The following is a 27,543-nucleotide window of genomic DNA, read 5'->3' as shown; positions in this document are numbered from 1 at the left end:
CTTTTCTACCTACGGCGACAGCGAGGCGAAAAGTTAGCGGCCTGGCACACACATGGTGTTAACATTTTGGTTTCATTACGTTGGTACATGTTGAACAATCACTCAAGCCAAATACGAGGGTGAGTCAAATGAAAACCTTAAATATATTTTTTTTAAATATTATTTATTGTGTAGAAGTGGTACAAAGCTGTATCACTTTTCAACGTAATCTCCCCAACCCTCAATGTAAGTCCTCCAGCGCTTACAAAGTGCATACATTTCTTTAGAAAAAAATTCATTTGGTAGTCCGCGCAACCACTCATTCATCGCGTGGGGTACCTCTTCATCATAACGGAACTTCTTTCCTCCCATTGCGTCTTTGAAGGGTCCAAACATATGGAAATCACTTGGGGCAAGGTCTGGTGAGTATGGTGGATGAGGAAGACACTCAAAATGCAGGTCTGTGATTGTTGCAACTGTTGTACGGGCAGTGTGGGGCCTTGCATTGTCATGTTGCAAAAGGACACCTGCTGACAGCAATCCACGTCGCTTTGATTTGATTGCAGGCCGCAGACGATTTTTTAGGAGATCTGTGTGTGATGCACTATTGACAGTGGTCCCTCTAGGCATGTAATGCTCCAAAATGACGTCTTTTTCGTCCCGAAAGAGAGTCAGCATAACCTTCCCTGCTGATGGTTCTGTTCGGAACTTCTTTGGTTTTGGTGATGAGGAATAGCGCCATTCTTTGCTCGCTCTCTTCGTTTCCGGTTGATGGAAGTGAACCCAGGTTTCGTCCCCAGTAACGATTCTTGCAAGGAAGCCATCACCTTGTCGTTCAAAGCGCCGAAGAAGTTCTTCACAAGCACCAACACGTCGTTCTCTCATTTAAAGAGTCAGCTGCCGTGGCTGGAGCACATCATGCACAATGTGGTGTGCTGACTCATGACCAATCTGTAAACATGCTGCAATGTCATTCAGTGTCACTCGGCGGCTTTCCTTCACTATGGCTTCAACTCCTGCAATGTTCTGTGGAGTCACAACTCGTTGTGCCTGGCCTTGGACGAGGAGCATCTTCCACTGAAGTCACACCATTTGCGAACTTCCTACCCCATTCGTAGACTTGCTGCAGCGACAAACATGCATCACTGTACTGAACCTTCATTCGTCAATGAATTTCAATAGGTTTCACATCTTCACTACGGAAAAACCGAATAATAGAACGCTGTTCTTCCCTGGTGCAAGTCACAAGTGGGGCCGCCATCTTTATACTGATACTGCGACGGTATGTGTTCATCTGCACTATGCTGCCACCTACAGACTACTCTGCACGCTGTTTGCAGCACGCTTACCAACTTACAGGATAACGGCGCGAAATTTCGATTTGTTATTACAAATTTAAGGTTTTCATTTGACTCACCCTCGTATGATTTTGATCAACGGAATAATTTCTTTACACGGCTTATTAAAGTATTCATATTGTGTGCCTTTCGTTCAAATTGATAAAATCGAATAGCGATTTATAAAATTAATTTATTTTTGATGGTTTATTACCAACGGCTATCAGTACAGACTTTGGTATCTACAAGGAGTGCACTCATTTATTTTGAGCGGCGAAGACATGGGTGGTAAAATCCAGTGAGGCTGTAGTTCTTTCGAAACTAATCCACGATAAAGACTTTTTAATACTCTAACTACTTGAAACGCTCCTTTCGTCCGTCCTCGTAGCTTCCGTGACGTTGCTCTCAGTAGCCACACACTCTTTGCGATGCACGGCTAGCGTGACAAACTACGCGACACACAGTGTAACAAAAAGTTATTGCCAATCTTTCAGGAAGAAAATATGCTATGTGTATATGGGTGTGGAAACGCGTTATTTCCATCTCAGAGCTCGTTTTATACTACTCTTCAGCGCATTAATCATGGGAAATGTATAGGAAAACAAAGTATCAGCACAGTGTGAATCTCTTTCCTAAATGAACTGTTCAAAATACCCTCCGTTAGCAAGGATACATGCATTAACCAGCCGTTGTATTGAATTCCCTGATGTGCTGATGTATCTCTGGAGAATTACGTATTATTTCACGGCCTTCCACAATACGATCGCCAAGACGGGACGTCTTGTACCGGTGTTCCATACGCAAGAGCTATCAAAAGCCCTCGCAAATAAAAGTGTAATGGGTTTAGCTCCAGAGAGCGTGGAGGTCAAGGAACTGGTCCACCTCTACCATCTATCTGTCACAGAATTTGTATTTTAGAAGCCTACCAACATTGGCACTGAAATGAAGAGGAGCTCCATCGTGCATGAAGTAAACGTTTTGTTGCACCCGTAAAGGTACATATCCTAGCAGAACAGGTAGAATATTCTCCAAGAAAGAGTGGTAAGTTCCTCCGATGAGCCTGAGCTATAAACGTGAGGCGCCAACAAACATTTACCAACAATGCCAGCTCAGACGGTGACAGAACATCTTTGTTGACGACATATCTAGACAATTTCGTAAGGATTCTCGGCAACCCATAATGAGGAATAGGAGTGGACCCAAAACGGAACCTTGTAGGACTAATTTCGTGATTTTTTTTCCCCCTTGTCACTAAAATTTTTCTCCGTGCAACATTGTTTGAATTATTCAGTACAACTCTTTGCATTCTCTTTCTTAAGAATGATTCAAACCAGTTGTGTTTCCAGTGATTAATGTGGTTGTGAAAAGAAATAGGAAATGAGCTCTAATATGGAAATAAAGCATCTCCGTACCCATGTCCATATAACACATTTTATGCTTCCATGTTTGGGAATGTCTCCTGAATGTTTGACCATACGTTTTTGTTACACTCTGTACAGTTCCACAGACTTACTCGAAAGCATTTATTGGCACACTTGGCAGGCTGTTACTAATTCTCTGCTCTGCTACACTTACAAAATCAGTCTAAATAAGAGTCGCTAGCCCCTATTTGACGCGCGATACACGGTTAAATTTCTCACAGCCTCTAAACCCTGTAACTAAGTAAATACTTTAACGAAGCCTCCGAAATCCGGCCGCTTGACTGGAAAATGCTTACCTCCAACAGTTTATACACTGCCTCCAACTGGCTCCTAGAAACTCCTACATAACAAACAAAAACATGAATACAGTTTAAAGTCAATAAATAAAAAGTCACTCAAAGACACCCCCTCAAATCTCTTCGGAAATAAACAGAGTTTGTTGGATTCAGTTAGACCTAGCCAAGTCCATTTTGTTCATTGAACGCCATATACAACTATCTACAGGATTCAAAATCAAGTCTAAAGTCTCTGCTTAATCAACATGTGCACGCCCTCTAAATGGCAACACTCCTTTAGCAAAAGTGGAGAGGATTAAACAGGATTCCACACCCGTTCACGGAGACTCATTTCAGGTACTTGTCTATCCGTGTTTGAAAACTAGCTTGCTTGATCACGAAGAATCACGAACTATCTACCTCAGAAAGTAAAACACTTTAAAACACCAACTCCAGCCTAAAGAGCACATGACATTGTCCCCTACGGTGCCTGAGGACTGCCGGCCGAATCGTGAATATCACGAACTCCAGACCGCACCACGATATTATTTAACATCCAGACCCTCTGGCCGATTACACTGAATAGCCGTATGCTGGTGATTTCATGGGCTATTTCCCCCTTACCCTAATAACACTCCACCGCAAAAGGGTGCTTGCTGCCAGCGCTTTTCAAAAGTTGTGTTCCAAGAAGTGCTGGAAACAACTGGCATCCTGGGAAAATCACACAGCCTTGAGACAACATCTTAGGTCAACACCTGAGTACATTTAGGAGTATTTGGGAAAGAACGGTCTTCCAAATATCTCAAGAAAACCTCCTTTCCCAGATACAGGAAACCGACTCTAATGTTTACAGTAGCCACAAGACGAGAACACTGTCGTGGCCAGGAAATTTCTTAAAGCATCTATGCCATTAGGCACCGCAAAACAAAAAACCCAGCAGCAAATGTACATTGTCAAACATAAAACACTTCTTAGAACATCTCATATTGTCATGTTATACTCTCAAGATGCGGTTATTAAATAAGGCAGCCGCTTTTACCTAACAACGATAGTACTTCCCTGCTACGCATGTGTCACGGCCCCGAAGATGCTACCATGTGTCATAAAATCTATGAAGATTACGTGTCACGTCGTAGTAAATTCTAAAAATCAATACTAAAACTATGTTACAACATGTGCGTCCATAAAGAATGGCCAACAGAAAACATAAAGCCTAACGCCACAGATTTCAATAAATTGGTGGCTGCTTCGCAGGGAGGGCATCGTTAAAGTGGATTCAGAAATGCGCTTTAAGATAGAAACGCGTCATGCTGTTAAATGAGAAAACAGAAGTGTCCATGTTGCGTTTTTACATGTCCATCCACATCAGTACTCTGCAAGCCACCTGACGGTGTGTGGCGGAGTGTACTTCTGGTACCACTAACTGTTCTACATCTACATACATACTCCGCAAGCCACCGTGGCGAAGGGTTCCCCTTACGACAACTAGTCATTTCCTTTCCTTTTCAACTCGAAAACAGAACGAGGGAAAAAAATACTGTCTAAACGCCTGCGTACGAACCCTAATTTCTCTTATCTTCTTGGTCCTTATGCGAAATATACCTTGGTGGCAGTAAAATGGTTCTGGAGTTGCTTCAAATGCCGGTTCTTTAAATGTTCTCAATACTTCTTGAAATCCCTCCAGGGATTCCCATTTGAGTTAACGAGGCATCTACGTAATACTTACCTGTTGTTCGAACTTACCGGAAACAAATATTGCAACCCCCTCTGAATTGCTTCGATGTCCTCGTTCAATCTGACCTGGTACGGATCACAAACACTCGAGCAGTCCTGAAGGACGGGTTGCACTGGCATCCTACATGCGGTCTCTTTTATAGATGAACCACACTTTCCTAAAATTCTCGCAACAGACCGAAGTTTACTACAGTCCTTACATACTCGTTCCATTTCCTATCGGTTTGCAACATTACGCCTAGATATTTAATCGAATTTAATCGACGAGACTGTGTCAAGTAGCACACTACTAATGTTGGATTAGAACACTCGTGAAAAGTGTGTGGGAAGAACGATCGTCGGTAAGCCTCTGTATTAGCTCTAGTTCAAATGGTTCAAATGGCCATGAGCACTATGGGACTTAACTTCTGAGGTCATCAGTCCCCTAGAACTTAGAACTACTTAAACCTAACTAACCTAAGGACATCACACACATCCATGCCCGAAGCAGGATTCGAACCTGCGACCGCAGCGGCCGCGCGGTTCCAGACTGAAGCGCCTAGAACCGCTCGATCACTCCGGCCGGCTTAGCTCTAGTTCTCGAATTAATCTAATCGTGGTCATTTGACCAAATGTGTGTGTGTGGGTTAAGTAATACGCTATCCGACTTTTCCGGGAAAGTATTCTCTCTAAATGTCGATACTAAACCTCCCCGTGAAACACTGGGCTCACTTTAGCGATGCGCTCCATGGGAGGTAGCCACCAATTTATTCGAATTAGCGTTTTCTGTTTTACATGACAATTCCGTATGGATGCATAGGTTGCAACATAGGTTGTTATTGGTTTTTAGAATTTACCACGACTTGACACGTGATGTTCACAGATTTCATGATAGTCAGTAATGGCATAGAAGTTTTAAGGTGTGTTATACCAAAGACGATACAAATGTTTTTGTACGGTTGTCAGTACGTACAGTATTACTATTTGTTCCTTGGTTTCCTTGTTTTATAACATTTGATAATGGGATAACGTAGTATCAAAATATGTTGTGCTAGACATCACACATTTGACAACTGGTGGCGTAACATTTTCAGTTCCGATTCATGAGACTATTGTATGCTTCACGACAGATAAACTAGTGACAACGTTGAAGAAGTAAAAAACACAGCAATGGACGACTGAATGAAACAGTTACCAAATATGCATATCTGAAAAAAGACTGGTTTATTCTACTTTAAAGAAATTAGAGGAAGTTTAGTGTTCGACCTCCCGTCAACGACGAGGTCTTTAGGGACGGAGTACAACTTGAGGGTGAGAAAGGATGGGAAAGGAAATTCACCACGTCCTATTCAAAAGAACCATCTTGTCTTTCGCGTAAAACCAAAATCTAGGCATCCAGACGGGGATTTGAACCACCGCCAGCACGAATTTGACTCCAATGTCTTACCACTGCGCCACTTTGCTAGGTACACTCCTGGAAATTGAAATAAGAACACCGTAAATTCATTGTCCCAGGAAGGGGAAACTTTATTGACACATTCCTGGGGTCAGATACATCACATGATCACACTGACAGAACCACAGGCACATAGACACAGGCAACAGAGCATGCACAATGTCGGCACTAGTACAGTGTATATCCACCTTTCGCAGCAATGCAGGCTGCTATTCTCCCATGGAGACGATCGTAGAGATGCTGGATGTAGTCCTGTGGAACGGCTTGCCATGCCATTTCCACCTGGCGCCTCAGTTGGACTAGCGTTCGTGCTGGACGTGCAGACCGCGTGAGACGACGCTTCATCCAGTCCCAAACATGCTCAATGGGGGACAGATCCGGAGATCTTGCTGGCCAGGGTAGTTGACTTACACCTTCTAGAGCACGTTGGGTGGCACGGGATACATGCGGACGTGCATTGTGCTGTTGGAACAGCAAGTTCCCTTGCCGGTCTAGGAATGGTAGAACGATGGGTTCGATGACGGTTTGGATGTACCGTGCACTATTCAGTGTTCCCTCGACGATCACCAGTGGTGTACGGCCAGTGTAGGAGATCGCTCCCCACACCATGATGCCGGGTGTTGGCCCTGTGTGCCTCGGTCGTATGCAGTCCTGATTGTGGCGCTCACCTGCACGGCGCCAAACACGCATACGACCATCATTGGCACCAAGGCAGAAGCGACTCTCATCGCTGAAGACGACACGTCTCCATTCGTCCCTCCATTCACGCCTGTCGCGACACCACTGGAGGCGGGCTGCACGATGTTGGGGCGTGAGCGGAAGACGGCCTAACGGTGTGCGGGACCGTAGCCCAGCTTCATGGAGACGGTTGCGAATGGTCCTCGCCGATACCCCAGGAGCAACAGTGTCCCTAATTTGCTGGGAAGTGGCGGTGCGGTCCCCTACGGCACTGCGTGGGATCCTACGGTCTTGGCGTGCATCCGTGCGTCGCTGCGGTCCGGTCCCAGGTCGACGGGCACGTGCACCTTCCGCCGACCACTGGCGACAACAACGATGTACTGTGGAGACCTCACGCCCTACGTGTTGAGCAATTCGGCGGTACGTCCACCCGGCCTCCCGCATGCCCACTATACGCCCTCGCTCAAAGTCCGTCAACTGCACATACGGTTCACGTCCACGCTGTCGCGGCATGCTACCAGTGTTAAAGATTGCGATGGAGCTCCGTATGCCACGGCAAACTGGCTGACACTGACGGCGGCGGTGCACAAATGCTGCGCAGCTAGCGCCATTCGACGGCCAACACCGCGGTTCCTGGTGTGTCCGCTGTGCCGTGCGTGTGATCATTGCTTGTACAGCCCTCTCGCAGTGTCCGGAGCAAGTATGATGGGTCTGACACACCGGTGTCAATGTGTTCTTTTTTCCGTTTCCAGGAGTGTATATAACTTCAATAACTATTTACGAGAACGAGCCCCATTTATTGGTTCCAGATTCGAAAGTAAATTTCTCAAAAACATTTGGACCGATTGTTTATTAACGATGAAACGTGGATTCATCGCTTCACAAAGGAAACGGAATAGCAATCACAGCAGTGCATGGAAGCCCGTGACCATGCTCCATAAAATTCCAAGTTAACGCCATGTGACGGAAACAAGGCGATCAGAGTTTTCTGTTATGTCAGAACGTTTCTCGTTATTGACTACATTGTAGAGTGTACAATAAAGATCGAGCCTTGAGGAACAAACTGATGACAAAAAACGTACAAATACACCTGAAATAAAAATAATAATCTTTCGTCGCGATTGTGCTTTGACTACAACTACAATTGTACTCTGCAGACCACCGTACGGTGTGTGAGGGAAGGTTCATGGTGCGCCAGATTAGTTTTCTTCCCTTCTTACTCGTCAGCCTCCGTAGTTGAGCGGCCTGCAGTGTTGATTGTCAAGTTCAGTTACTGGTACGCTAGGGATTCTTTTCCTGGCAGAAGGACTGAAACGGGAAAAGGTGGGAGGAAAGCCCTCAGCTTCGTGGTGCTCACAGAGGAGCCGCTTGAATGAGAGGCAGAGGCTGCGACGTCTGGAAAGACGATGATGGCTGGAATAGCAGTATCATAACCACATGCCCATCCATACTGCATCTAAATGACACCATTGGCAGCGAAAGACTTGGCTACTGGTAATCACCGAATAGTTCTCAAGACCTGATGTAGGGTTTCCTATTCCGTTCGCGGATGATACAGTGGAAGAATGACTATCGGAGCCTCTGTGTCACGACAATGGGAAAATTGAGGAATTTGAACTACGAATCCCATTTAACAAATTATGTACGCAATCAAGTGAAAAATCGTTTTAGCTGGAAAATATTTTGAGTCCAATGAATTGATATGGTAGCAGTAGAGTGGTATTTTGCAAATCCTCCAGTCGGACTTCAGAGGTTGAATCTAATCGCTGCATAAACGTAGGACAATGAGCATTGCTCTAATACGGAGCTATGTCGGAAAAAAATTTTGGATCTGTCCCCTAAAGCACACTATTGCTAGACCATAAATTTCGCGTTGTTCTCGTATGCGGGATAAAAACTACGTATAGGCAGAACAGTGTCTAGGAGATGAATAACGCCGATTACCGCACCTACTACCTCTCTGCAGGTGGACCCCAGGGCTCTGTCCTCTCCCTCTCATCTACCTCCTGTACACAGCTGATATGTCCCAAACCCCCCCCCCCTTCCAGTCCACCTCCAGCAGTATGCCGATGACACCGCCTTCCTTGCCCTCGCTCCTGCCCTCAACGGTCACAACGCCTTCTCCAGAATCGCCTTGACCTTTTTGCCACATGGTGGTTCCTCAATATCAATCCTTCCAAGACCCAGGCAATCATCATAGGCTTTACTATTCGTTCCTTCGAGCTCCTTGATTTTTCCCTTACCATCTGCACCCGTCCTGTCCCCCTCTTCCCCACACTCACCTGCCTTGGACTCACCACTGACTGTCGCCTCACCTGGATCCCTCATCTCCTCTCTATCCAATCCAACGCAGAACAACCGCCACCATCTCCTTAAACTCCTCTCTGGCTGTACATGGGGGCTGAAGTCCTCTACCATCCTCCACACCTTAATCCGTCCCATCCTCTGTTATGCCAGTCTCGCCTGGATATCCGCCCCCCCCCTCCCCCAAATTCTGTAGGTCCCTCCACATCCTCGAGTGCCATGCACTCCGCCTCACCTTCTGTATACACCTCCAATCCACTATGTGGATCTTCTATGACCTGATTCCTTTCCCCCATCTGCTCCTTTTCCTCGAACATAGCCGAGTCCTCTACACATCGCAACGACTTGATTTCCCCCCCCCCCCCATCCCCTAGTTGCTCTGCTCCTCACCAACCCCCACCCACTGCCACACCTTCACCGTTGTGCCCCCCTACCTTCCACCTCTACACCCTTCATCTCCTCTCCCACGGTGGCTTCTGCCATCTTCCCCTCCCAGATGACCAGATGATACCCTCTCTCCCTCCATTTATCCCTCCTATCAACTCTGACCCTCACTTCCCATCCCTCCCTCTGCCCTTTTCCTAGGCCCCCTCCCCCCTTCCATCATGTTTCCATTCCCCGCCTACCATCTCTTGGATTCCTTTCTCTGCCCCAAGACCTTTTGCTTCCTCATCCTCTGCCTTCCCCACTTCTCCTCGTGTCTGCCCTTTCCCCCCCCCCCCCCTTTTCTGTGTCCTCTCCCTCCATCGGCTCCCCCTTTTTTGCTTTTCCTCTCCTCCTCCCTTTTTTCTATCTCATCTGCCCGGGTCCTCCTCCCCCCTCCCTTCCCCATATACATTTGTACTCTATAGTGCAGTGTTTTCCGTGAGTGTTCCGTGTTGTAAGTGTTGTGAACAGAAACCAGACTGTTGCCGTGGTTTTTAATTGTTCCTGACTATTTACTATGTGTTTTAATCAGCTTCGCCCACCCTATGTTTTTATATCTTGTTCACAACTTTACACCATGTTCGCTTTAAGCAGTCATCGTTTATCACCTATTTTTATTTTTATATCTACTCATTATGTTTTTAACTTTATCTGTAGGCTGCAGAGCGCCGTATTACGCTGCTGCCAGCCCCCTGCCCCTCTGGGGGGGAAATCGAAAAACAATAAAGGAAACAAATGAGGTGACGCTGCCGTTACCCTGAGTGGCAACCCTGGCATGATAGGCTTCCCTCCAGATATGAATGGTGAACGGGCAGCCTAAGCACCCAGGCGAAGTGAGTTCGCCAGCAACTTGGATAGGCCGGCTGCAGAGATCGCTAGCAGCACTAAACTAAACTGCTCCTTAAAACTTAAGGACGAACTAGATAAAGTAACATAAAATATTAAGTACTAGGTGGAAATGAATGGAGGTGTGGAGGCATGTTACCAGAGGACTCTAGGCCGTGTACAGAGAGATGGACGTCACATAACGTTAGAACAGCGTGACTGTAGTGCCAAATGGGGCTGTCGCTTCAACACATGGCAGCTGAAGAAACGGGAAAAGTAAAAAGACATTGTGTGTCAATCAGCGAGCAGTTGCGGTGCACTGTTGTTGTGTTCTCCATTACAACATTGCACGAAGACAACGTCTGGATGACTTCATAAGGAGAAGAATCGTCGGAAAACTCGAAGACGCGTAATGTATGATTAGTATAGCCCAGGAGTTTGTTATTGCTCTCAGCACTATTTTACGTGCATGGGGAGCGATCAAAACCACAGGCATTGCTCCCAGAAGAAGAGGAATTGGTCGACCATGGTCAGTTACACAAGCAGATGAGCGCTACATTGTGCCGCAGGCAAGAACAAGGGGTGCATTTACAACCATATTTACCAACCCTGCAGTGTACGCAATCTCGCGGTCATCAGTGGCACGGCAACTGCACGGGGGCGCTATCTTTGTCCCATGACCAGTAAGTTTTGATCCGTCGACATCCGCACATCGCCGGCACCTGTTGCGATAGTGATAACAGCGGAGGGATTTGACCAACGAGGAGGGGGCCACATGTTCTTCTAGGATGCGAGGAGTTTCATTCTGAGTAGTTACTCTGGACGTACGCTGTTACGGTTAGAGATAAGAACACATAATGTATCCAGGAACAATGTCGAACCTGATCGTTTTGGTGATCTAGATGTCATGGTATGGTAAGGCATAATGTTCCATGGGCGTAATGATCTCCAGATCTTTGTGCACAGTACACTCACCATTCAACGACTTTGTGACTCCGTACTCCTTCTCCCTTTGGGTCTTTTCAGGAGTGCATTCGGCCTTTATAGACGACAATGCACGACCGTATCAGGTAGTGCAAGTGGTAGAGCACGTGCAACAGGAGGACATTCTGCCAATGGACTGGCCTGCCGGATCGCCTACTTAAATCCTATCGAGCACGTGTCGGATAAGTTGGGGAAACGTATTGCAGCACGTCCACGTGCACCAACGACCATCCAGCAGCTTTCAACCGTGGAGGAATGTACCGTTCTGTCACAGTAACTCCTTACTAATCTTGTGCCCAGTATGGGAGCACGTTGCACAAGATGCATTGCTGTCTCTGCGGATGACACTCTCTATCAAGAACCATATCACACCTTTTGTAATGTCGAAGGGGTCATAATAAATAGCGGTGACTTCAGTGTAATTATTGTCTTAGAACAAAAGTGTCATTTCTGTTCGTCTCACGGCGTATGTCCTTCACTTACCTCCTGTACTGTAGTACTTCTTTCTATGTATGCCCCAAGGTTCGTTGAGTCGTTTTACTAGGCAATGACACATCATGCGAAAGTTACTTTCGTCCTTAAGTTTTGCACACCAGTGTACATGAACAGTGTCCATGAGGTGACACTGTCGTGACGGCGAGGCGCAACCCTGAAACGATAGACTTCCCTCCAGGCAGAGAGGGTGTAGAGGCCGCCCGCACGTCCAGGCGAAGTTTGTTCCCAGCGACTTATAACGGCCGGCTGCAGAGGTTGCTAGCAGCACGGAACTACATTCCACGACACACATCACGTGAAACAAATAGTTCGGAGCTGTAGTATCACTCTGCACCAGGATATAAGACATGCTCCGCGGTTAATCCGGGAGAGTTCCTGTACATTTGGTCCTGGAACTGTTCCCGTACAGTATCTTCTAGAGTGTGCTCCGAAGTTTCAGTCGCAGTCGTCGCTACAGCTCGAGTCATTGCCGTTCACCCTTTCCCCTTCTTCTCCCAGAGCGGATTTCCCTCTTTTCCCCCCCTGAGTCCCTGCACCGCCTCCTCAACTGTGTCCCTCCCACGTCCTTCCCTCCCCAGCTCTCTTCGACGCGCCACCGCCCGTCTCCCCCCCCCCTCTCCCCCCCCCCCTCCAACCCATCTTCCCTTCTCCCTCATCTCCATGCCCCTGGCAGATCCTGTGTTTTGCTCATCGTGATCAGTGTACTACGTCAGTGTTGTGTTTGGTGCTGTTCTCCTGTGCGTCGAGTGCTGTGATTTTAATTGTGTGCTGGACTTTTACATAGTGTTACTGTGAGTGATTGTTATGTGCTACGCCGTCCGCCGATACTTTTATGCTCCGGTCATACTCCACCTTGTCGTCTTTTAATTGTCCCAGTGTGTGGTTTTTTGTGTGCGCTACTTTTTTACGGTTTTTATCGCCATTTTGCAGTCACCCCCCTTTTTGTCTATTGTATTCCATAAAGTTCCCCTTTTTTATATCTATGTACACCATATTTTCTTCTTTATGTTATTTTTAAATATCTTCTATTGTATGTTCTATGTCTTTCAGCTGAAGAGCAGCGCATTTGCTGCTGCCAGCCCACCCTGCTGTGGAAATGAAATGCAATAAAGAAAGAAAAAAAAAAGTTTACCCTTCTTGTGTGCCTACGCTGCCTAGAGGCCTGTATTGTGCACCAAGTGGACTTAAAACAAGTTGTCACGTGCTATGAATATTGTACCACGGTCTGTTGATGCTATGTTTAGGTGTGTCCTTGAATGAATGTGTGTTTTGAGCATTGAATTGTAGTCATTTCAACAGTTGCGCTTACAGGTATGCGTGCCTGATATTTGGTTGGGAGTAGTGCCGCTGCTTACACTGACATCAGTGACACGTTGGCAACGAAGTGTAACTACGACAGATACGTTTTGGCAACGAGGATAGAGGGGCTAGTCCAAAATTCTACGTTTCCGGAGGACATACGGTCTTACAAGGCAGTGTTCCAATCCGACATGTCGATACCTACCCTGAAATTTTTCTTACAGGAAGAAAGCCGCGACAGAAATGCACTGCTAAAATTTTAGCTACTAAGACGCACTACAAGTATTTTTTTATTTTCAAATTACCAATTTTTTCTGTACGAGATACCGCTTGTAACAGCAGATTGTACAGCCCTTCCTGCCCAGCACGTGGCTCAGCGAATAAGCAGACGAAGCCGGACACGAGAACGTAGCGCCGCGCAACGCGAATTCCAAAGTGCTCACACGCAAATTTTAAGCACATAAATCATACCAGAAATGTTTCAAATCATTAATTTTTTAAATAATTTGTGTATAACCATTCCTGCAGCACAGATCTTATAATTTTTGAATAATGTCTGTTTTACTAGCAATAAAACAGTTCGTTCATTGTCCCTGCAGTCGTCACAAAAATGGATGACGAAAACAAACATTTTTCTTACAACAGGCACACCTGATAAAAGAAAAATTAAGGCATTCAGGTACATCACTGTAATCATTAGTTTGATTTAGGCAGTATTGGGATGGAGTAAGAAATGACCGTGGGCTTTCTGCATATAGTGTTGCGTAGCAGGCATACTTGATCAGTTTCGTAAAACATGCCGATGCAAACTGACACTGAACAGATGACTGACGTAACAATACTATTGGAAATTATATTCGTCCGACAATTTTCTGAAAAATGTTTACACTGTGGAAACATTTCTTTATCGAGAGACTGAATCACACTATTAGTTCCGAGTGGAATCCGAACTATAACAAGTCTCTTCGTCGTCCTCGTAAAGGCAGAGGTGTTGTTACGTCCAGGTCAAGAGTCCAACGAAAGCAACGAATTAATTTCTGCAACCGGTAACAAAATCTTTCGGATGTAATATTGAAAATTATTCTCCCCCATTTGCTCCAGATTTTGCTACGACGATTACTAGATTTTTGCAACCAAACAATTCATTTTTTAATATTTGGTCCAAATTTGCTTTGAGGTTGATAAAGATAGACACAAAGCTGCGAAACATTAATCCACTTATCAGGGTATAACACTGAAACAATAACAGCGAATACCAAGAATTATAAAATAATATTTATTTTAGAAATCCATCATGTCACAATTAGAAAAAAATTAATGAAAAGTTCAATAAAGCTAAGCTGAAATCAATGAACAGAACAAAATAAACCCAAAAAGTTTGAACATTAGCTCTAGTTCTCTTTTATCAATGCGAAACTTTCATTCCGTTAACTTAATGCATGTCATAAATCCACACCATGAGACTCGGAACTCTTACCAAAATTCACAACTTAATAAATCGATAACTGCCTGACAGGGCTGAAATATAGATTCGTTTCGATTAGCAAGTTAAGAGATTTTTGCTAATTGTTGACGTCTGTTTGCTTGCTGTTTATGAAGATGGAAGAAGTGAAGTTGCTAGCTACAATTATTGTTAACAGGAAACCGCCACAAATAGAATGTTTCTCATTACCGCCCAAAGCCCATTTAGCCTTTTTCCTTACCGGTAATACCACGAAGTCCAATGTAAACATCGTAACAAGCTCGCTCATAATAAGCAAACTTCGCTAGAGTTTATTTTTACTTTCAAAATGAACATGTTTAAAGAAGAAATCCTCTCCTTATATCGAATCAATGTGCGCTTTCTAAGTGAACCTTTTCCATACGTACTTGGAGGGTGGTTATAATTAAACTATTGCTACTTGAGAGTGCCCCCATTAAAAATGAGTGATCACAGGACAATGAAACTTTGTGGCAACATTTGTAAGGACATGTGGAAGAGATATAACGAATAAACCATTGAAAGAAATACATTTTAATTTCCGCATGAGAGGGTAACACTTTTTAATTGTGTGCCATGTTTACGTTCCAGATTACAAACGTTGCTCAATATGACGACCATCTGCATCCACGACAAAATGGATACCATTTCACAATTGTTCGCAGCACTTTTCGAAAGGTGGGCCAAGGAATGTTCAGATGCCGTGACACAGCTCGTGCACTGCTTGGAGATGGTTCAAATAACTCTGAGCACTATGGGGCTTAACTTCTGAGGTCATCAGTCCCCTAGAACTTAGAACTACTTAAACCTAACTAGCCTAAGGACATCACACACATCCATGCCCGAGGCAGGATTCGAAGCTGCGACCGCAGAGGTCGCGCAGTTCCAGACTGTAGCGCTTACAACCGCTCGGCCACTCCGGCCGGCCGCTTGAAGATCGCATATTGCATCCAGCATTCTTAGTTACTGAAACTGTACTTCTTAAAGAATTTGTGGCGCAGTTGGCCGTCGACATCTCCCAGAAGCAGTTGCCAAATCGCCAGTTCATTCGAACATAGCAATCATATTTTTCACTCCCGGTGCGGAAAGAGGACCTCTCCGTATTCCTTTAATGCGTCGATAATAGCGAAGAGTTGCAGCACTCTTGCTGTTGTTTTGATAAAACAACTTAAGAAGTGAAGCCCTCCTAACCCTGCCCAGGCGCATGTTGACTGCAACTCTAGTACACAGATGCGTCACCGTACGAGTTCCGGCTCCTAACTGCAAGTCATGACACTAACACAGCTAACAATGCAATTCCTGCAGCTCACAGTCTGAACATCATTCCTATAAAGCTGGATACCGATACCGTAAATAGTTTTCGGTCAACACTGGCTCAAGTAGCGAAAGCTTAATCACAACCACCCTGTATTTGCTACTAATCCGGCATTTCTCTGGCTCGCAACTTGTTTATGCGCAGCATTCCAATACAAAAATTAAGTTTCCTGCTTAGTTTTCTTAAATATGTTAATCAATTAGCTTTTTTTGACTGACACACGTAACGTAATGACCTCAGAATAGTGTATCAATAGCCTTTTTCGTTGCGGTGGAATCCTCTAACGAAATTGCATTCACCAACTTTCTCCTCCGAATGCGAAAATATTTTCTTGACACCGACCTACGTGGAGAAAAACGATCACCATGATAAGATAATGGAAATAAAGCTCGTACGGAAAGATATAAGCGTTCGTATTTTCCGCGCGCTATACGAAGTTGGAATAATAGAGAATTGTGAAGGTGGTTCGATGAACCCTCTGCCAGGCACTTAAATGTGATTTGCAGAGTATCCATGTAGATGTAGATTTAGATGTAGATCGTTATCCCTCTTTAATTTAGCTCTTTGGTAATCTTTAAATGCTTGAGAGTTGTAATTGTCTTTGATAGACCTACACAGAAATGGGATTCCGAGCAGCGACCATTAGTTTTGATACGTTTTAATATAGAATCATAACATATCAAAAACAGGTTTAAATTTCAGTTTTCGTCTCTAGTTGTTTGACATATTTAAGCAAATTTTTTACTAGAAAAGATACATCAAAAAACATGTTACAGAATAACTTATTTCTGTTTATTTGCAAATTTTTCGCTTTTTTCAGTAAATTTTATTTTCCTTTGTTGCTTTTCGTAATGGAGTAATCTTCAAAACTGATAAATGCAACTCTGATGCGATCTTCATTGATAGCTAGTAAAGGGTTTCTCTGTTATCCACCCCTACCAAATAGTGATATTTTCAACCACCACAGGCGCTGTTCAGCTTTTGAAAAAATGGCATACAATGCAGAATTGCTTGTGCAGACGTAATGAGGTACGCAATTCCTCTATTAAGCTCATATGATTTTCCGAGTCTCAATGGTGATTAGTTATAGCGAGAATGTTTACTGTAACTTCGTATCTTTGGAAGAGAAGCAAGTATGTGAAGGTCATTGCATATAATTTTGGTGTTATAGGTGAATGCTACGTACAAGTGACAATGCAAGATATCCGGGAATGTTACAACAAAATCATTTACGCCGGAAAGGTTGCACTTCAATTGCATACATTTTTTTGAAACAAAAAAAAGGCCATACGGTCGATAGTAATTTAAAGCGGTTGTTAAGTAGCTTGTGAAAACTGAACAGCTTCAGCACAAGAGTATCATGTAAATGACGAAGGCTGATATGTTTTAGAAAATAAAGTAAATCAACATCTCATTTTTAGAATCAGAGTTTTCAGTTATATTGCACTTAACTTTCATTCTTGTTCTGCTAGTCGAGCGAGATTTATTCACAGAATGCACCACCTTTATGCCCGTACGGATATTTTTTATTTTTATTTTTCATACATTTTTAATTGCTTCCTTCAGACCTACACTCTCTCTATGTATACGGTGATTCACCTACCCCGGTCTGTGTCGTTTCATGCGATCCACAGTGTTATATCTGGCCTTAAAGAGTCACTCGCAGGGTTTCCGTATTCTCTCGCTTGCTATGCCCAAACTATTACTCCTACAGAAGAAATGAACAGGACATTTTTGTAGGAAATTTAACGTAGTTAAACTTTGTAGTTGCATACCTTTTAGCTAGAGGACGTAGTTTTAGAGTTATCCATGCAAAACGTGCAAAAATGACCTTCGAACACACCCCCAACTCCCACACTCAGTCCCTATTGGTCAGGATTTCTAGTATGTTGTTCGTGGCACTCCCTCCTACCACTGTCCAAAAATTTGCGACTGTTTGAATTACTTCCGATATTAGACATTTTTTCGTCTTCATTGATTGGCCTGGTTACGACATCGGCTTAGTCAAGTCCTTACAAATTGTAAAACTGACGTTTGTGTGAATTTCAACAGCATAAAATAAATAATTACATTTTGTATTCGTCAAGCCTTCTGACTACGAAACTACTGTGGTTGTAAGGGTTAATTTTGGATCGAATTGTCATCGTAATTAGTTTTAGCTTAACATTTACAAAAGTAGTTTTCTTTCAAAATGGTTCAAATGGCTCTGAGCACTATGGGACTTGACATCTGAGGTCATCAGTTCCCTAGAACTTAGAACTACTTGAACCTAACTAACCTAAGGACATCACACACATCCATTCCCGAGGCAGGATTCGAACCTGCGACCGTAGCTGTCGCGCGGTTCCAAACTGAAGCGCCTAGAACCGCTCAGCCACCCCGGCCGGCAGTCGTTTTGTTTCATCACCCTCACGGGCACGTTTAAAGTAATAATGTTAACGAAGAGCCGACTATGCTGGTGGCGTAGTAGCCCAATCAATCGCGGCAAAAAAATTCGAATACCGGGAATAGTCCTAGTAGTCGGAAATTTTTGTACATTGATAGGAAGAAGTGCCACGAACAGCATACTAGAAATCCTGACTGGTGACGGATGAGTGAGATGCGTTTGACGGTCACTTTCGTTAGTTTTCCTTGAATAACTCGAAAAGGGTGGCCTCTGCCGGTAACGCTTCCCAGTACAAAATGTAACTAAATGTCCTGCAAAAAGATCCTGTCCATTTTTTTTGTTTTTTGGAGTAATAGTTTGTGTGTAGCGAGCGAGAGAATATGAATATCTCGCGCGTGGGTTTTCAGGGCCAGAAATAACTTTGCTGGTAGGGGCAGCTGAATCAACGTGCGTAACAGGTCGTGTTTTAATATTTTTAGAAGTTATTATATGTTTTGATTGATTTCAATGTTATGTTTCAGCATAAAAATAATAACAATAATATTTAAAATTATGATTATGATAGTAAAATGTATGATAACAATAATGATAATGATAATAATAATGATAGTATTGGTAATAGTAATAAGTAAGTAGTAGTTAATAAAAAAGGAAATTATATATATGGGGGGTGTTTAATAAGTAACGCAACGCTTTTTTCCTGAAAGCAAGTTGGCTTTATTCATAATACCAATAACAATGCTATTCTTTACTCTATTGGCTACAAAATCCAATTTTTCAACTAATCTCCATTCAGTGCGACGGCCTTAAGCCATCTTACTTTCATGATCGTAGTGTGTATCAGTACCAATATTAGTACATTTATAAAGGGTGATTCAAGAGAAACGTTTACAAATTGACATGGCACATCGGGAATACGACAAGGATCAATTACTTAGGAACCGGAGTCGCAAACACCACGAGAGAGCGCTACAGTCACGAGACTGCGTTCTCACTCGAAGGCGTGATGAATGTTCACAACATGCGTACGTGGGCGGATGTGAAACCACATGCCTCGCAACGCAAATTTACCCTTAACGTGTGAGTTGGCATCGTCGGAACCTGTTTAATTGAGCCGTACATTCTCCTGGACCAACTTAATGGTCGTACGTGTATCGTACTCCTGCGAGAGGTTCTGCAGGATGTACTGATTGATGTTCCCATGCCTATTCGTCACCGCATTCGATTTCAGTATGACGGAGCCCCCGTGCATTTCAGCAAACGATCAGCACATTTGCAGACACCCTTTCCCAGCCGCTGGTTGGCCGTGGTGGGCCATTCACATCGCCACCGCAATCCCCCGATCTGCCCCCAATCGATTTTTATTCCTATGGGGGTGTCTGAAGGGTATTATGTAAGAAACACCTGTTACATCGCCGGAGGACCTAGTGGGCAGGACTTTTGCGGCAGCAGGATGTCTTCGAGTTACATCAGATATCTTTGGGAGGGTGAACCGTTCCATGTAGCGTCGATGTCAGGCGTTACTTCGTGGATCTGGACAAAACTTTGAGCATCTCCTGTAGTGGGCGTCCATTTGTAGCATGTGAGTAAATAACTACAACGCCATTTAGTAGCCCCGGTTGGTCTTTGCGACCCCCTATTCCTAAGTGATTACTGATCCTTACTGTATGCACAATGTGTCATGTCAGTTTGGAAATTTTTGTTGAATCCCCATGTACACAATGTGAATATGCTCTGGGATGGCATCGGAGCACATTACCGTCAGTCGCCGAGCCGTAAATGAACTGGAAGCTGCGCCGACATGGGACTGATGTGGTACTGCGGGATCTGCCTCGTACGTCGTTGTGATCTTGGTTGCACAGGCACATTCTGTGACGCAACACTCACATTCACATATTCCATAACACTAGATGTACTCGCTAGCAATTCATTATCCAGGTTTACGCTGCTATGGTGACGCTGTGTAGGATGGGAACGGTTCTGCAATTGCCTTGCCCTAGCAAATATGTCTTTTTCATGACGGGAAATGGTGTTAGCAACATTCTGTTCTATTGTCCACCATTTATTATTTCTTATAAGTTCGTGTAGTGGTTGGTGAGTCCCTATTAGTTCTGTAATTCCATTATACGCATAACAATTAAAGATAATGTGGTTGAGTGTTCCGGTATGATCACAATGATAGACGTAATTGCCTTTCCTGTTAATCCTATATAGCTAAATTGTATATGAGGCGTGTCCCGTTAGATTGTGTACCATACCGTGACTATGGTTTACATCTCCAAGCGCTAGGCGTTGTCGAATGCACGGCAATAGTTGGTATACTCTTCGACCTGTTTCAGTGTTGTCCTAGTCATTCTATCACGTACCCGCTTTCCAGTTGAGGATTTGGGCCTTGGTCTAAGGTTTCTTGTATTTTCGTGAAGTCCCCTCTACGTAACTAGGAAGAGGCTGCACGACATCTTATAATAATGTCTACTAGTTAAATTGTGAGGACAGATCACATTCAATGCAGGAGAGTCATTCGACGTTGATTTACGTAAGTGTCCGCCTCCGGAGCTGCGTGGTAAGCGCATACCACTCTAATATGGAAGACCTAAGTTCAGTTCCCGAACCGGCCGCTGTGACCGAGAGGTTCTAGGCGCTTCAGTCCGGAACTGCGCTGCTGCTACTGTCGCAGGTTCGAATTCTGCCTCGGGCATGGATGTGTGTGATGTCCTTAGGTTAGCTAGGTTTAAGTAGTTCTAACTCTAGGGGACTGATGACCTCAGATGTTAAGTCCCATAGTGCTCAGAGCCATTTTTTTTCGACAACCGCGGGGAGAGCGGTGTGCTGACCCATCGCCCCTCCATACCGCATAGGCATGACGGCACATGGCACAGATGTCATGGCGCCCGGTCGGCATCGCGTGGTCATCAAGATCTGTTTCAGGAGTTTAGTTCAGTTTAATATTTACGTGACAAGAAATCTATCGCTACCGCTACGTGCTGAAAGAGTCACAAAATTATACTTCACTTCCTTCTTGTTTCGCCCCTTCGTATGATGATGATACTTGAGTGTATTCGTATTTTTTCTTTTTACGATCGCACCAAGAGCAATGACACTAGACTCGTATTCGCGAAGGGTATGTTTCAAAGCCCCGTCTAACCTTCCAGAGTTAGGTTTTCCTTGATTTCTTAGACAAACTAAGAAAAATTCCTGGATGTTCTCTCAAAAAAGGACACGACCTACTTCCTTCCCGTCCGTCTCTAATTACCTAGTCTTCGACGGGACATTAAACCCTAATCTCCCTTCTTTCCTTTCCTTAGCTCTTTCGTCGGATACTAGGGTGTTATTTTACCTCATGCACCAAATTTGCCGCCAAACTGTTGCAAATTTCGACTCAATGTCTATTTTTATTTCCGTTCAGTTGTACCACGCGTGTTTTACATGCCGATGACGGTACAGTTTCTTATATCTTGTGAAATATTCATCTATTGTTTTCGTGAATTTGTGATTTGACATTAACTTTAAAATAAATAATATGTACGGAAGAAAATTTTATTTCAAAATATGGTACCTCGTACTCATCAAACGCAGCAGCACTATCTATAGTGTAACATCCATTTTTATTCATGTGTAGGACACTTTAAGAAAACGGGAAGTTTCCACACATGTAGTCCACGTTTCACAGTCATCCAGGAAGCTGAAGAACTTTACTTTCCTGAATTACCGAAAGTGTCTTCAGAGTGGAAGCATGTGCACCCGGAGGTAATTTCCAGCGATCTGCACAGATTCACTCACTAAAACCTATGTGAGGCCTAAAACTGATAAGAATGCACCGAGTGGAGCATTTGCAGTGAGTATCCAATGGAGATACGGGTGCTGAAAGAAAGCATCAAACAACCGAGACTCGATTTGATTTGACGTAGGCAAGGGAAACTGAAATGTGTACAGACATGAAAAAGACACCGTTGTTGCGGACACAAGAGAAGCAGCAGTTGTTAGTACAAATGTGTAAGTCAAGTACAGTTGACCGAAATGAAAGAAGTTACATGTCCCAATCGGTTATAAATGTTTTCACACCACACTACATCAGTACGTCAGCAGTACTTCAACAAAACTCTGTAAATTATATTAAGGCGCAAAACAAGTAATACTTGAAGACAAAAGGGTCTAATGAGCTGGAACCTGAATAAGTGCATAAATACTTTGGTATATGTGACCTTATCGTAGACAGCTTTAGAGCACATTTACAGGCAGAGTTTAATAAATGTTCGTCAGGATAGATGGAAGGAGCGGAAAATTGGGGGCGTTGCAATAATTAAAAGTAATTAAGCTTGAATGGAACCTGTTTATTCATGTGAAGATGGTACGTGGGTGCCTACGTAGGGCTGAGCAGCCCCAAGAGGGGTTGCCGTCTGCTCATCAGAGAGGCAGAGGCTAGAGGAGCGACTACTCGGGGCCGAGGTCTGAAGCTAAGAGAGCGCGGAGCTGTTTCCAAGCCGCCCTCGCCGCTCCCGGCCGCGTCCCCACTTGATCACAAGACTAGTCATTGACTGGAGGGTTGATTCCGCCAACGCGCCTTGCTAGTAGCGTACCCTCGTCAGCGCAACCAACCCGTGGGACTAGAGTCTGACCGAGGAGCACGTGGCAGGAATGTGCCGACCACGGTCTTCCGGCCAGCACCTTCCACTACAATATGCCCAAGCCGGCTACGGCCGTATATTACGAATGGAAAATTTTATTTAATAAAATTTTATCGGCAATGATCCCTCTTAGGGGGTCTCCTCCCTGCACGTAAATAAGCTATATAACTTCATAGTGTACGAAATCATAATTTTTCGCAACGACGATTTTGGATAACTGTATCTCGGTTTTCTTGCCTCAAGAGAACGAAGAAACGTTTATCCGAGGTCGTAGGATAACTGTACCTGTAGCCTGAAACGTTTGTAGAAGCAATTAGATCAAAAATCCGCGTTACGAGGTATGGAAGGTTTACTTAGAATTTTCCACAGTACTGTTCAAGGAATGTAAATCAGTACAATATGACAATCACTGTAGTAAGAGCGTAATCCATTCTCTGTAATTATTTGGAGCAGAAATTCTTGAATATATCAAAAGAAGAGAGGGCTATAAACGATTATGAGTAGAATTTAATTGTTGAATATACGTTTCAAATAATAAGATGCAACGAACTGCTGTAACCTTTGTTATAGAAAGAATTGAGTAGTGACACGTAGTGGACACGTGGCCAAATCGGACATAAAGCGAGTGTGACTAATGCTGCAGATTTGTGTAGTTACTAAACATATTTAATTTTTGGTGGTCTTCTTCAGAATAGGACCCACGTGAATGCACGCGCGTCTGATTTCGTTATTTTTACAGCTTCGCTGTTTTGTTCTTCCGACGGTGTGCAAAAAAAACGTCTGTAGTAAACTGCTCGATCACTATCACTAGGTTGATCGATTTATACGAAACTTGATACAGCGTAATAATCCAATTCAGAGGTGAAATACTGACTCAGTAATAACCTCAGTACTGCGAGCACCCCTCTTTTTTTCGCAGCGAAGTGGTAATGTTAGTGTTGTATGATGATCGGTGTTGTTGCAGATGACGCACTGGCAGAGCCCGCACATGCACGCCTACTTCCCGGCGCTCAACTCGTTCCCGTCGCTGCTGGGAGACATGCTCGCAGACGCCATCAACTGCATCGGTTTCACTTGGGTACGTTAGCAATTTGTTTTCTGAATGTAGCTTCAAACTTCCATGGAAAAGAGGCACTAATAACAATAAAGTCCCAAAGCACAGACTCAAAGTTTTGAGAAAAATACACTACTGGCCATTAAAATTGCTACACCAAGAAGAAATGCACATGATAAACGGGTATTCATTGGACGAAGATATTATACTAGAACTGACATGTGATTGCATTTTCACGCAATTTGGGTGCATAGATCCTGAGAAATCAGTACCCAGAACAACCACCTCTGGCCGTAATAACGGCCTTGATACGCCTGGGCATTGAGTCAAACAGAGCTTGGATGCCGTGTACAGGTACAGCTGCCCTCGCAGCTTCAACACGATACCACAGTTCATCAGGAGTAATGGCTGGCGTATTGTGACGAGCCAGTTGCTCGGCCACCATTGACCAGACGTTTTCCTTTGGTGAGAGATCTGCAGAATGTGCTGGCCAGAGCAGCAGTCGAACATTTTCTACATCCAGAAAGGCCCGTACAGGACCTGCAACATGCAGTCGTGCATTATCCTGCTGAAATGTAGGGTTTCGCAGGGATCGAATGAAGGGTAGAGCCACGGATCGTAACATACCTGAAATGTAACGTCCACTGTTCAATGCTAACAAGAGGTTACCGAGACGTGTAACCAATGGCACCCCATACCGTCACGCCGAGTGATACGCCAGTATGTCGATGACGAATACACGCTTCCAATGTGCGTTCACCGCGATGTCGCCAAACACCGATGCGACCATCATGGTGCTGTAAAAAGAACCTGGATTCATCCGAAAAAATGACGTTTTGTCATTCGTCCACCTAGGTTCGTCGTTGAGTACACCATCGCTGACCCCGCTGTCTGTGATGCAGCGTCAAGGGTAACCGCAGCCATGGTCTCCGAACTGATAGTCCATGCTGCTACAAACGTCGTCGAACTGTTCGTGCATATGGTTGTTGTCTTGCAAACGTTCCCATCTGTTGACTCAGGGATCGAGGCATGGTTGCACGATCCGTTACAGCCATGCGGATAAGATGCCTGTCATCTCGACTGCTAGTGATACGAGGCCGTTGGGATCCAGCAAGGCGTTCCGTATTACCCTCCTGAACCCACCGATTCCATATTCTACTAACAGTCATTGGATCTCGACCAACGCGAGCAGCAATGTCGCGATACGATAAACCGCAGTCGTGATAGGCTACAATCCGACCTTTATCAAAGTCGGAAACGTGATGGTACGCTTTCTCCTCCTTACACGAGGCATCACAACAACGTTTTACCGGGCAACGCCGGTCAACTGCTGTTTGTGTGTGAGAAATCGGTTGGAAACTTTCCTCGTGTCAGCACGTTGTAGGTGTCGCCATCGGCGCCAACCTTGTGCGAATGCTCTGAAAAGCTAATCATTTGCATATCACAGCTTTTTCTTCCTGTCGGTTAAATTTCGCGTCTGTAGCACGTCATCTTCATGATGTAGCAATTTTAATGGCCAGTAGTGTAGATGTTTGTGAAAATCAGATTTTTAGGCAGACCATCAGTCTCATAGCTTTGACTTGTTTTTGAGCCACGTCTGAACATCACATATTTCCTATAAAAATAATGTACCAACTTTATGTTGCGAACTATTAATTAATATTTACAAATATTGTTATTAATGTTAATCCAGAAAATGTTCACAGAAATTGCTAATGGCAATAGTTTCTTTTTGATTGTTGTGGAGTTTGTAAGTAATGTCAAACAAAAATTAGAACATAAAGAACGGATACCGTCACATAAAGAACAGATGCCACACACACACACACACACACACACACACACACACACACACACACACACACAATTATGACCTAGCGCAACACTTCGTGGTCCTCTTATTATAGTTTTCATTAAGTACATTCTCTGACTTGAGTTCAGATAAAACTGTCTGTTCACTTCAGGCACGAAATCTAGTAGCATTGTTAAGTCTTTGTGTTTCAAGGTTGGTACTTACCCTCCACCTACGTATTTGGGCCTACATTTTGCAAGGCATCTACAAACTGTGGGGAAGTAACAAATTGCGGTCTGCCTCGATGCGACTTGCAGGAAACGGTGGCCTCCTACGACTCCAATGAAAAATATGTTACTTTAAACGATAGTTCATAGCGTCCCGTGAAAAGTTCATTTCTGCAGTGTTCTATATTACCACGAACATCAGCTTTTTGTTTGACAATGAGGTCGGTAACACTCTTGAGAGTTCATTTTACAGACTGGGATGCTGAAACCATGGAACGTGAGGTTACAGTGGAGCATTGCTTTAAGAGCTTGCAGCTTTTATGAAGAAATCGGCTTCAGAGCAGCCATTGACAGTCCCTACAGCAATAAAAATTTGTGTTTCGGGCCCGTGTGGAAGTGAATATCAGTGAAATGGGAGAGACAGCTTTTAATAAATGTTCATATATACAGTCTAGGGCAACAGTGCAAATAAAGCTGGTTCACAGTAAGATCAACAGATGTCAGGAGCATGCGTACACGCTACAATGTCAGAATCAACGACGATGTGACTTAGGCCCTTATGGTTTTCAGCGCCTCATTTGTAAGATTGAAACGGGAGTAAATTTACTTCATTGGTTTTCTACAGTAAATGTGGCTCTTTGGAGCCAACTGTTACTGTTTTTAGTGCTAAATTGTTGGAATGTTACGGAAATCAGCACCATCCGAACACAATAAATGGATTAATCACAGAACTCAAAATGCATATAGTTCTACAAGGCATTTGACACTTGCTATTGCAGGCTTCTAGAGGCTGTCGAGGTGAGTTAGAAGATAAAGTTTTGATAAGGTTCGATGACCAGGAATATACTGTGTGGATGGAAAATAAGTTTGGAGATCGGATCATTTTCAAATCTCCCGCTTCGTACTACGCACATAGCGGAGACAATGATCGCTGAGCTGTGTGCTCTATCGGAGCTGCTCCACGTGGCGAGGAATACCTGCGACTCGTGCTTTCATATACACACGGTCCACAAACCCTGGTACACGTCTGTGCAGCACCACAGTCATCCCTCCTAGCTGTCAACATGTTTCTCGCAGCCGTTCTTATAGTCGGACGAAAGTAGAAAGTGGTGGACTGAGGCTATCCGGAAAACGTTCTCGATACATTCATTGTCCAGCTCTACCCTGTAGCGGAGGTTTGAAATTGTTCCGATATTCAATATTATTTAATGCCTAAATGGTACATTTCCGGAAATGGGTTCCTTACCAAAACTTTATCTACTAAGTCCTCAAATAAATGGATTAATCACCGAACTCAAAATGCATATAGTTCTACAAGGCTTTGACACTTGCTACTACAGGTTCCTAGGAGCTGTACCTCCTAGGAGCCTGTAATAGCAATCCTGAAACACTCTGTACAGTCAGTTCCGCAAGAAAGTGTACGCCGTTATCTGTATGAAATAAAAGACACTATTATAAATATATGTTTACAT

At 44.1% G+C, this 27,543-nt stretch overlaps 1 protein-coding gene across 1 annotated transcript in view; it reads left to right on the top strand.

Annotated features, from left to right (window-relative positions):
- The window catches only part of LOC124555426 (histidine decarboxylase), a 387,573-nt gene that overhangs the window by 181,185 nt on the left and 178,845 nt on the right, over nucleotides 1-27,543 (top strand). Inside the window, exon 4 of the mRNA XM_047129330.1 lies at nucleotides 23,963-24,076. Within this exon, the coding sequence (XP_046985286.1) occupies nucleotides 23,963-24,076 (114 nt within the window). The remainder of the gene's footprint in view (nucleotides 1-23,962; nucleotides 24,077-27,543) is intronic.

Source organism: Schistocerca americana, chromosome X, assembly GCF_021461395.2.
Source record: "Schistocerca americana isolate TAMUIC-IGC-003095 chromosome X, iqSchAmer2.1, whole genome shotgun sequence".
Taxonomy (NCBI): domain Eukaryota; kingdom Metazoa; phylum Arthropoda; class Insecta; order Orthoptera; family Acrididae; genus Schistocerca; species Schistocerca americana.
The sequence above is the reverse complement of the archived record's forward strand: the minus strand, read 5'-3'. Positions and strand labels throughout refer to the sequence as shown.